The sequence below is a fragment of the Gadus chalcogrammus genome, chromosome 18, assembly GCF_026213295.1.
Source record: "Gadus chalcogrammus isolate NIFS_2021 chromosome 18, NIFS_Gcha_1.0, whole genome shotgun sequence".
NCBI classification, from domain to species: Eukaryota; Metazoa; Chordata; class Actinopteri; order Gadiformes; family Gadidae; genus Gadus; species Gadus chalcogrammus.
The window spans coordinates 780,477-792,377 of NC_079429.1; the positions used below are offsets into that span (position 1 = coordinate 780,477).

At 50.9% G+C, this 11,901-nt stretch overlaps 1 protein-coding gene across 1 annotated transcript in view; it reads right to left on the reverse strand.

The window, feature by feature from the left end:
• Window positions 1-25: 25 nt before the first annotated feature.
• rnf213b (ring finger protein 213b) overlaps window positions 26-11,901 on the reverse strand; it is a 39,990-nt gene continuing 28,114 nt past the window's right edge. Inside the window, exons 47-65 of the mRNA XM_056576358.1 lie at window positions 11,353-11,475; window positions 10,776-10,880; window positions 10,431-10,673; window positions 9,581-9,668; window positions 9,455-9,489; window positions 9,262-9,359; window positions 9,014-9,164; window positions 8,674-8,839; window positions 7,884-7,978; window positions 7,168-7,416; window positions 6,768-6,903; window positions 6,064-6,147; window positions 5,785-5,965; window positions 5,018-5,219; window positions 4,569-4,646; window positions 3,345-3,542; window positions 2,992-3,081; window positions 1,477-1,655; window positions 26-612 (exon numbers count right to left, since the gene is read on the reverse strand). Coding sequence (XP_056432333.1) covers window positions 474-612; window positions 1,477-1,655; window positions 2,992-3,081; window positions 3,345-3,542; window positions 4,569-4,646; window positions 5,018-5,219; window positions 5,785-5,965; window positions 6,064-6,147; window positions 6,768-6,903; window positions 7,168-7,416; window positions 7,884-7,978; window positions 8,674-8,839; window positions 9,014-9,164; window positions 9,262-9,359; window positions 9,455-9,489; window positions 9,581-9,668; window positions 10,431-10,673; window positions 10,776-10,880; window positions 11,353-11,475 — 2,640 coding nt within the window. The 3' untranslated portion in view covers window positions 26-473. The remainder of the gene's footprint in view (window positions 613-1,476; window positions 1,656-2,991; window positions 3,082-3,344; window positions 3,543-4,568; window positions 4,647-5,017; window positions 5,220-5,784; window positions 5,966-6,063; window positions 6,148-6,767; window positions 6,904-7,167; window positions 7,417-7,883; window positions 7,979-8,673; window positions 8,840-9,013; window positions 9,165-9,261; window positions 9,360-9,454; window positions 9,490-9,580; window positions 9,669-10,430; window positions 10,674-10,775; window positions 10,881-11,352; window positions 11,476-11,901) is intronic.

Genomic DNA, 11,901 nt, shown 5'->3' on the forward strand with positions numbered 1-11,901 from the left:
AGCTGCCTTTAAAGAAGCCCCGTCGGGGCGTGGCTTGGTTTGTTAATGGTTGGTTGAACTGAACAAAAAGGGGTAATAATCAGAGTAGTGCAAGTGATTTGACCATCTATGGGTTTATTGATTTATTAACAGATGCCATCACAGGTTTCTATATTCATACAAATACATTTGTGAAAAGATGTGCAAAAGGCAGAAACAGATTTCAAAAGTAAGACTCATTATAAAAAAAAGTAAGACTTTTAGAATTTTAGGAATTACTGCTAATCTAATTAAAAACTCCCAACATTAACCATTAAGGTAAACAAGCAGCTCTAACAGGCTTTGGTCCCGAGGACTAGGCTACATACATTAAGCACAAGATTGGCCTAGAGTTCCTGAGTTTAAAATTAAATCATGTCCAACATCATCAAGGCATCAAGCAATGTGTGGACTTCAAAACGGAATGGACCGTGGAATGTTCCGTAGCCGCGCCGCTATCCTCTCTTAAACGCCACCGCCATCCTCCACACCTCCGCCCCCTTGGCCAGGGTGATGTCGACCGGTAGTGCGTCCAGCCCCTGCAGAGGGGGCAGGTTCTTCAGCTCCAGATGGCTCTCTAGAGTGGACCTGATGCTGGAGACAGAAGGGGGGGGGGGAGATGCAACAGTTAGCCTCACTGGGGTCTTCCCACATGCCCCCCTCCTCACTGGGCCAGCTGCCAGCTCAACACTGGTGACCTGTGGCTCTGGGGGGGGGGGCTAACATAAGCACCGGTCGTTCCCTTGATGGATGGGGGCCTTGAAGGGGGGGGTCATGTTCTGGCCCTAGGAAGCGAAAGGAGTTCAGCTCCCTAGGGGGCTGTGCTGGACGCGACCTACACACTCCTCTGAGCCTGCGAGGGCCCTTCACTGCATTCCTTGAGAGCGCAGCGGTAATCCTTCAGGCTGACAAACGGCACACTTCTTAGCGGCTAGCTCCCAGCTTCAACACAACCAGGAGGACGAGTCCAGTCCGCTCCAGAGGGAAACAGCGCGACACGAGGAGGCCTTGTGGGGTCACCTTCTGCCTGTTTCCGATATTCCCTATTATTCTTATTATGTGTCTTATAAATGAATAAATGCAATCATAAATGCAATGTATGCAAACAACTAGTGTCGTCTTCACAACAAAATGTATTTTATTCTGATTTAATTTAATTTCTGTCTTGTTCCGGTTTCCTTTCTTTCGATAAAAGCAATTCAACGAGGATTATGAAAACAAGGACTTCTGGTCAAAAACATCTACTGATTGTGTGTTGCTTCAACTAATCATTCACACAGTCACACGCACGCACGCACACACGCACACAGGCACACACCCACACACACACACACACACACACATACACACACACACACACACACGATTGCACGCAACCTAGGTGAAAAGCATAAATCATTGAGTTGAATCCCACAGGGCTTTAGGGGCCGGCGGCGGGTTGGACGTGGAGGGTCTTACTCCCAGTGGGGGCTGTACTCCTGGTCCGGCACCAAGCCGCTGGTCTTCAGCAGGAGGACCTCGTGCAGCTCCCGGGTGAACCCTCCCGTATCGGCCGAGGTGAGGAACACCGTCAGCCCCCTCCGCTCCTCTGCCGTCAGCTTCTGGCAGAACTCTGAGCGCAGAGCGGGGAACGGCTCCTACAGGACAGGAGACCACAGAGGAGCTTCATACAGGATGAGCTCAGCCGAGTGTTACCTCATCCCAGAGGCCAAGGGGCTTCACAGGCCTCGAGGGAGAACCTTGATGACTCAAGGTTCATTGATAACCTTGAGTTATCAATGAAGACCTGGAGGTGGTCTTCAGTAGAGGTGTGCCCCTCCCAGGGTGGGTACAAAACGGTTTAACCCACATAATGATAACAGTTATAGTCGCAATCATCCCAGATGGGACCCCTAGGGACTGCAGATGAAAAGTAGATATTTTGACTAATTCTGGCATATTTACATGGCGTTTTTTAAACCACAATGTTCATAAATATGCATGGACCCTATCAAACAAACCCCGCCAAAAAAAGATGAAAGCCCATCAAAGCTCATATTGTGGCTGTGGTGAATTCAAACTATTTCAATTCCGTACAGGGGGTCAGACGCTGGGGTCCCCCTGTTGTTTGTGGGGGACCGGGCGCCACACTTTACACAGATTTACCGGCCAGGCTGCTGGCCCCCCCCCCTCCCCCCCGGCCCTGGGGGTCGGGCCGGGCCTCAGGCTGGGGTCAACCGCACCGTGAAGAGTGACTAAAAGGTATCAGCCCAGAGGGGTCTCTCCACGGAGCCTCGTCGGGTTTTCTTCGTACAATAACTTAAAATAACTCTTCTTAAAATAACTCTGCCTACAAAAAATAGTTATTTTAGTTCATTAACTCATCTTTGTTAAATGTGTTTTAAAGAAGCACTAAATGACTAAATTATGATTTAAGTAAAGTATATAAGTAATGCTCTAATTAATGAATGATAAATGCAGTGAGATTTGGGTATGAATCGCTGCCAACCCTCCACCAAGCAGCAGTGAATAACATCCTGTGCTCCTAAACACCAGCGCTAGGCTAGCCTCAGCTGTAGCCTCACTGCTAACCCACACTCTGGAACGTCTGTCCAAGGGTCAGCACACAGTCCAAGAATGTGAGGAAGGATTGACGGGCAGAGCTTCTTAAATGCATCTTCCAGTGGACACCTTCTACTGTCCCGTCTTCTTCTTCTTCTTCTTCTTCTTCTACTTTCCCATCTCATCTACTTCTTCATCTACTGTCCTGTCTCATCTACTTCTTCATCTACTGTCCTGTCTCATCTATTTCTTCATCTACTGTCCCGTCTTCTTCTTCTTCTTCTTCTACTGTCCTGTCTCATCTATTTCTTCATCTACTGTCCTGTCTTCTTCTACTCCTACTGTCCTCTCTGCCTCTTGCCATCTGGAGCTCATCTCCCAGGGAGGCGCTCTGCAGGTCACATCATGGCCACGCCTCCGACCCCGACCCACCTGCTTCTTCTTCAGCCTGAGTTCGGACTTCCAGCAGGTCAGGAGCTGCCAGGTGAACACGCCGTGCTCCAGGCGAATCTCTCCCAGCGCCTGCGATGAGACAGAATTAAGAAGTTCAACGGATCCAAAAGGATTAAGGAAGCTTCCCGTTTCCCAGAGCTTAGGACAGCGGAAACCCTTTCATGTCTACGTCACATTCCTTCACGGATATCAATTTGATTTGGGATTACTGGGAGCTGAGTTATGAAAAAAAGAAATGCGAAAAATATGGCAAGGATGAATCAGATGATGAAACAAAATGATCATTCATCGTGATGATAAAGATGAAGGTGGTGATGATGAGGTCTCCCTACCTTGGCCACGCTGCTGGAGATCTGCGGGCCGATCTTCAGGGCCTCGGTGAGGTAGGTCATCAGAGGTCCCCCGGGCTCCCCGCCCGTCTTGCCCAGCAGGCGTAGGCCGATCTCCAGCAGGTACACGGCGTCACACACGTCTGAGTAGGAGCGCAGCCCGCCGCGAACCGCCTCGCACACCGAGCCCTTCAGGGGAGTCTGGAGCCACAACACCAACACCGTGACGGAGACGCCCCTCAGCAGTAGCTCCCGTAGCGGAGCTCTCACTCAGAGGGACTTTAGAGAGCTTTAAGGAGCGTGTACATGGGGATCGAACCCCGAACCTTCCAGCCAGGACTCAGACACCTTGCAACTGCAGCATTGTTAAATAGGAATATTGTTCTGTCAGTGTGTCTGCTTGTCTGTCTGGGAACTTATCCCTTGTTTTATTAATTTTATTCCCCTTTTGTCCTCAACATTGTAGTCCATGTGCTGTATGTTGGTTCTCCATGTTTAGCCTGTATTAAGCCTCCATGTATTATTTCTCCCTTTCCATTTAAAGGACCACAATGGAAACAAGCCTTTGGGCTTTATTGTGTTTTTTAATCCTTTTGAACACTTCTGTTAATTTCTTTTACTTATCTATTATTTTATTTTATTGTATGAAAATGTTTATATGTGAAGCACTTTGAGTCTGCCTTGTGTATGAAAAGTGCTACATAAATAAAGTTGCCTTGCCTTGCCTTGCCTTAATTGTTGTTCAATAAAGTTTTCAATCAATCATTCAAGTATCTGAACCTTGGAGGTAAATCGCTGCATCCTTGTTTCATAACAGCACACCTTGGCCCTTTGATAGTTCTAAATCAAGGCACAACTAATTCGTCTTTAACAACAATACTACTTATACTACTAACTAATGCAACTATGAACCAGAAGTTTCCATGACAACATACAAACAATACAATCAAAGCGCATATTATTTTTCCACCTGATTAAAGTTGATAAAAAAATGTTTTAAGATGAATGGAACTATTCCTACCATCGTTGGTAACAGTGGTATAAGTGGAATAAACCACTTGAGGAAGTTATTGGAAAGCAAAGTATATCAATGGTGGGAGACTACCTTGATTGATTGCTTGATCAGCCTGCACCATTACCAGGTAGTTAACTCTCTTGGACATGGACAGGGGCAGTTCTGCTCCCAGACAACACCGCTCAGTCATCACAACGCCCCGTGGGACTCACCTGATGGACCTTCATCCTCACTTCCGACAGCACAACTGAGAAGTCCTGCTGGTGGCGGATCAGGAACCGCTCAGTGTCCTGGTTAGAACCAAAATAGATATGTTCAGTCGCTGCATAGTCTCCCCCACACCCCTCTGACGCACGAGTGTACGTTGTACGTCCTGGCACCTTAATGTAACCAATTATTGTATGTTGCACGCCCTGGCACTTAAAACAAAGTGCTTAGCATTGTGAGGCATCTCATCCTAGTTGTCTCTGTTGTACATCCTGAACATCCTCACTGTACCAACAGCGATGTATTGTTTCTCTTTCTTCTGACAAATGTACTTATTGTAGTTTGCCTTGGATAAAAGCGTCTGCTGAATGCCCTTGATGTCAATGTAAGTGTAGAAGGCCAGGCGTCACTTAGAACCAGCCTTTATTGGGCGGCTCGGCGGTGGCATCCTCACCGCTTGGATGAGGGGTTTCCCGGCCAGGAAGCGGCGGGCCAGCTGGGTTTGGATCCCTTGGAGGTCGTAGCTGTGCTCTGTCTCCTGGCCTTCCTTCAGGGTGTAGTGGCAGTGGGCGAGCACCAGGGGGAGCAGCTGCCTCTCTGGGTGACACAGGGCCAGCTGAGTGTCTGAGACCTCCTCCAGCTGCACACTGTACTCACTGGAAAGACGGAAAAGAAGAACATTATCGTGGATTATATCTCTATCTCTGTCTTATTTATCATAAAAGGGCTTTAAACTGGTGTCAATCGGTCCTGTTCGGGTCTTCAATGAGAAAAACGGTTTAGAATGATCTACAACTCTCCGTTACACAGAGCCTAGCAAGATGGCAGCTATGTGATTCTTAAAAAGATGTTTGGTTGTACTTCGTCTGTGTTCAAATAATGTATAAATCAATACGTCAACAGATTGCCAGCATTATGAGGCATCATCGAATCACGATTTCATTTATCGGTTGTTTTGAAGGATTCAAAACAACCGAGACAACAGATTAATCCCACGTCAATTTATCGTCAGACAATAGAGAGTAAACTAATGCCGTGAATGGCATTATTTTTTTCTAATGCCGTGAATGTTTGTTTGCAGTGGTGGCATTAGCCAATCACAGAGGGGCTTCGTCTGTGGTTCAGGTAGAGGTGGAGGAGAAACCCTCTTCTGTGTTCTGTGGTCTGAACCACCAGGTAAGCCGGGCTGACGGAGCCTTGGGGGGTGGCCGTCGTACACACCTGTGCTCCTGGTTGTTGACCTTCCGGGCCCCCGTCACCAGGCTGTTGTGGGTCTTGGACAGGAAGTCCACCAGGTTCCGAAGGCAGGACCCCGGTCCTCTACGGTCGGGGACCAGGAAGGCCCCGGGGCTGTCCGTGGTGATCGGTTTCTCACACAGCTTCACGTCCAGACCCAGCTCAGCTGCTCAGCGGACACACGTAGCGGTGAATGAAGCTTTACCGTCGCAACCTTAATCCCAAATGTGTGGTTTTAAAGCTGCGTGGCTGGGGAGTGCTCACCGTCACGGGCCATCTCCAGGCGAAGACAGTTCCACACGCCCACGAACCTCTCCACACGCTGCCAGACCACGCTGCGCTGGTGTCCTGCCGGCGACAAAACAAAGCGTCATAATGTGTGTTTGTGGGCGGCATGTGGCTCAGGAGGTAGAGCGGGTCGGCTGGTAACCGGAAGCAGGGCCGGCGCTGACCGTTTCGGTGCCCTAGGCGACTCAACATTACATTGCGCCCTGGACAGGGCTTCCGAGCGCGGGAACATGTTCCACCTCGGAACATGTTTGGTTTCATTTTGCTTTTTTAGTATATCTTTATTAATTACGTGAGGGCGCCACCAGAGGGCGCCCCCAACACATTTGCCACCCTAGGCCATCTCCTAGGTCGCCTATGCCGAGCGCTGGCCCTGACTGGAAGGGTGCTGGTTCGATCCCCGGCTCCTCCTAGCAGAGTGTCGAGACGCCTCACCCTGACTGCTCCTGACCAGCTGGCTGCCACCCTGCTTGGCCGACACCGCCGTCGGTGTGTGAATGTGTGCATGAACGGGTTAATGTTGGGCAGTATTGTAAAGCGCTTTGAGTGACCTCTGGTTAGAAAAGCTTTGTATAAATGCAATCCATTAACCATACATCATTTGTTTGTAATTCATAGGTGTCCCATGTACTAGGGAACTCGGCCTCAGTGACGGTGTCGTTGAGGTCAACTGACGTTACCTTCCGGAAACCGTTGTAACATCTGAGCGATGCTTTGGGATTCGTAGTCCGGCGACGCAAGGGGAAAGATTCTGAGGAGGTCCGACTGCAGAGCTGCAAGCTCCGGGAGGTGTTGCAACTGTCTGACACAGGAAATCTGAGACACAACAGACACATTTACATTTAGGGCATTTAGCAGACAATAAGTATCAGTACATTTTTGCCAGAAGAAAGAGAAACGAAATATCAGTCAGTACACTGGGCTAGCGAAGCTCACAAAGCTTATCGCTCGTTACCATTTGGTGCGTTCGCTGAGGTTTGAATGTTGTAACTTTGCCATGTTGTAAATATGTAACATTATATATGCAGGTTGTATAAAACATATCAATATCATAACTGTTGTATCAAACACCAGGGCTACCTTCTCCAGGAAGAGCAGCAGGAGGCCCAGGGAGCTCCGCCCCGCGCTCTCCCCCACCAGCTGGGAGAACCGTTCCACCGTCACGCTCTCCGGAAGGCTCCAGAAGGCCGAGCGCTGGGTGGGGCCGTCGGAGGGCAGCGCCAGCAGGGGCCCGGGGTCGGCGTACAGCAGCCTCATCAGGGGGCTCCCCACCTGGCTGTCGTCGGCGGTGACCCTCTCCCGCGCCTCGTCCAGCTTCCCCTTCAGGTTCTACGGGGACGGCGGCAGAACGTCAGATTAAAGCTGAAGTCAAACCAGAGGAACAGCACCACCTGGTGGTATGGTTGATGTTGAACGGACTGCATTTATTCAGTGCTTTTCTAACCAGTGGCCGCGCAAAGAGCTTTACAACACTGCCTCACATTCATCCATTCATGCACACATTCACACACCGACGGCGGTGTCGGCCACGCAGGGCGACAGCCAGCTCGTCAGGAGCAGTCAGGGTGAGGTGCCTTGCTCAGGGACACCTCGACAGCTGGGAGGAGCCGGGGATCGAACTGGCACCCTTCCGGTGACCAGCCGACCCGCTCTCCCTCCTGAGCCACATGCCGCCATCCTGCAACATGGCGGTTGTTACAGAGGCTGATCCTGTACTGGCTGTGCCCGTTGCCATGCAAAGCCGGCCAGCTGTGAGTGTGTTGGTGACCGTATGCACACAGTAGGAGGAGACGCACCTGGAGCACCGGGTCGATGGCAGAGACACAGACGCGGATCTCAAACTCTGCCCGCCCCTTCCTGCTGGTCAGGTCGGGTCTGGCCCCCCGCCAGCCTGGGCAGGACGACACCACACAGACACACGGTATTGATCCATGGTTATGATTATGGGCAGGACGACACCACACAGACACACGGTATTGATCCATGGTTATGATTATGGGCAGGACGACACCACACAGACACACGTTATTGATCCATGGTTATGATTATGGGCAGGAAGACACCACACAGACACACGTTATTGATCCATGGTTATGATTATGGGCAGGACGACACCACACAGACACACGGTATTGATCCATGGTTATGATTATGGGCAGGACGACACCACACGGACACACGTTATTGATCCATGGTTATGATTATGGGCAGGACGACACCACACGTTATCCAAAACGACCTACAATAAGAGCATTTGTCATAAGAAGGAGAAACAACAATATATCGCTGTCGGTACAATAAGGAGCAAGTGCCAAGCACTTACAATCACTAGGTTAACCCATTCCCCGTACACAACAAAGCTAGCTAGGATAAGATGCTACACAGTGCTCAGTATTATTTTTAGGTGCCAGGACGTACAACATACGATAAGTGCTTAAGAGGGGTGGGGGGGGATTCTTACTCATACTGGAAACATACGAGGTTGATTCGCATCAGCTTTGTTCTGTTCTGGTCCGCGCACAACGTTATACCCGTGGGTCAAACAGAACCAGTACCCCTCCCTGCTGGTTCCCGTCCCCAGCTCACCTTGTGTCGCCGCGCTGCACTCGGCGAGGATCAGATGGGCCGTCACGGCGGCGTCGTCGGCGTTCAGGTCCAGAGCGCGTCCCAGCGCGCCCAGGTCCCGCTCCAGGTGGTCCCACAGGAAGACCACCACGTCACGCGGGGTGGGGTGGACCATGCCAGTGACAACCTGACACAATTACAATCGATTTAAAGCGTTATTTATGAGGACCCTTCAAAACCCGCCGGGTCCTGACAACAAACAAGGTTGATGTTAGTGTTATTAAAGAGACGCTTTCCCCAGGCCGGCTCGGGGCCCTTCCCCGGGCTCGGGGCCCTTCCCGAGGCCCGGGGCCCTTCCCACCGTGCGGTTCTTGTAGGCCCCCTGCAGCATCGCGAGGTGCGTCAGCAGGCGCAGAACGCAGGACTGGGCGGGGGTCATCTGGCGCTCGGGGGCCTCGGACCGGTCAGGGGCCCCTCCCAGGACGTGGCCGGCCCGGGTCTGATCCGCAGAGCTTTGGGCACACAAACACGGCACACGGCTTCAGTAAAAGAGCTTCAACACCAATAAGACGATAAATACCTTTCAGGAGTGTTGTGTTTGTGTGTCACCTGTCCAAGCGTTGAAAGCCGACGACTGGCGCGTGCTTTTGCCCTCCTACTGGTACACGACAGTCTGGGCACTTTGACACTTCCACCGGCTTTCCACACTGTCGGACGATTTCAGAAAGACAAACGAATGAAAAATAACCCAAACCAACAAATCGACTGACCTCGATGAATGAAGTATTAGTTGATATCTTACCTCGCCCACAAAGATAATATGTCCATTGGGACAACCTGCATGTAAATAACAGACACAGAGTAAAAACCCAGGCCAGGTGAACCACTGTGACCAGCCCTAGGATCAAAACGACGGTTCTGTACTTACAATACTTTTGCATCTTTTGCCCTTTGCTAAGCAGCAGTTGATGGACTTCATATGTGTGATCTTCAGGCATGGTCGGCAGGTAGAACGGCTGAAAGGTGAGGGCAAAGCGAGCTCTTCAGTGAGTATGAAGCGATGAGGGAGGTCGTGTTTCTAAGCGAGCTCCTCAGTGAGTATGAAGCCATGAGGGAGGTCGTGTTTCTAAGCGAGCTCCTCAGTGAGTATGAAGCCATGAGGGAGGTCGTGTTTCTAAGCGAGCTCCTCAGTGAGTATGAAGCCATGAGGGAGGTCGTGTTTCTCAGCGAGCTCCTCAGTGAGTATGAAGCCATGAGGGAGGTCGTGTTTCTAAGCAAGCTCCTCAGTGAGTATGAAGCCATGAGGGAGGTCGTGTTTCTAAGCGAGCTCCTCAGTGAGTATGAAGCCATGAGGGAGGTCGTGTTTCTCAGCGAGCTCCTCAGTGAGTATGAAGCCATGAGGGAGGTCGTGTTTCTAAGCAAGCTCCTCAGTGAGTATGAAGCCATGAGGGAGGTCGTGTTTCTAAGCGAGCTCTTCAGTGAGTATGAAGCCATGAGGGAGGTCGTGTTTCTAAGCAAGCTCCTCAGTGAGTATGAAGCCATGAGGGAGGTCGTGTTTCTAAGCAAGCTCCTCAGTGAGTATGAAGCCATGAGGGAGGTCGTGTTTCTAAGCGAGCTCTTCAGTGAGTATGAAGCGATGAGGGAGGTCGTGTTTCTAAGCGAGCTCAATAGTAGTTATGACACCGGCTGCCCAGGGAGACAGACAGCGTGGAGGGAGGCGACGCCGCCCTGAGGGCAGCGGCCTGTTAGCGGCGGTTTGAGGGGCGCGGGGTCCTTACCGCAGCGCTGGGGGGTCTGAAGGCCATGAGGTGCAGCGGCGCCAGCAGAGGGGCCCCACTGAGGAGCACGGCGTCCAGGTGGACCAGCAGCTCCAGCAGGGCCCGCCTCCCCGGCCGAAGCCCCAGGCTGAGGGAGAGGGAGGAATCCGGGCCCCCGATCTGATTGGACAAGAGGGCCGTGCAGAAGGCCTTGACCGGCTCGGGCATGGGGTCCTTAAGGACCTCCTCCAGGGTTCTCCTCTCCTGTAGATCGGGTGGGGGGGGGGGGGGGGGGGCGAAGACGCTTTAGAACCGATGTGATTGGTGGAAACGTACATACGTCGTGAGGTGTGGAACGGTGCTGACCTGCTCTGAGGGGCGGAGCCTGTCCTCAGGTGATACACAGCGGCAGGTGACCTGGCGGAACAGGGAGAGCGCCAGCAGGACGCTGCCCTGGGGGCCGCTCTGCTTCTGTGAGGAGGGCAGAGAGAACGGGCTGTGAACTGGCGGAGCGACCGTTAAAGAGAAAAGACGACGCGAGAACGCAAATCATTTTACTATGTGCTCGATATGTTCAGTAGTTCATTATTCATTATTTAGCTTTTTAATTACATAACCAAAAAGCTGTCAAAGGAAGTCCCAATATCCTATAAATAGTTCTCCTCCTTCATGTTCATTACAATACAATTAATTTATATTAATTACAATGCAATTAATAATACAATGCAATTAACATTGCATTAACATGTCATGTGACTGCAATTATCATTACATTGCAGTTAACAATGCACTTCCTATTTTAATCTGTAAAACCAAAAATAAAAGGCCTGTTATAAGTATTTGGCCTGTGAAGCCCTTTGAGACTGTAATGGTGATTAAGGGCTACACTAATCAAATAGAAGAGCCCTCCACCGATCAGCTAGTCCTTGGTCCCGGGTCTGACCTGCAGCTCCCCCTGCAGGGCCTCGGTCCTGGCCTCCACCAGCGCCTGGCCCACGGCGTCCCTCAGGGCTCGGTACGGGGGACTGACGCACAGGAAGGGGTCCGCCTCCGGGGGGATCGCCTTCTGTGGGCCGAATGGTGGAGGACAAACGGTTCACAACGAGACACATGGGGTCACCCCATCAACATGTGTGTCGGTGACAGGAGCCTGAGGTGTAGCATATCATCTCTGTATATACTTCACGTGAACGCTCCAAAAATAAACAAGATAACACTTTATGCCGGGAATTATTTGTTTTTATTAGCGTGACGAGACGACCGTCACGCGCGCTCCCCATGACGTAAACAATATCCCGAGTTTGAGATCTCAATCTCAGATTATTGCCCAATGTCCCGAGATAGCGAGCCAAGCAAATTGCGCCATTTTAGGAAGTTTGCATGTAGCGTATACCAATACACAATATACAATACAATACACACAAGTGGGAGAAATACCTTCTTGCGCATTACAATTGTATAACAAATAAAAGGTCACTCATCCATGTGCAAT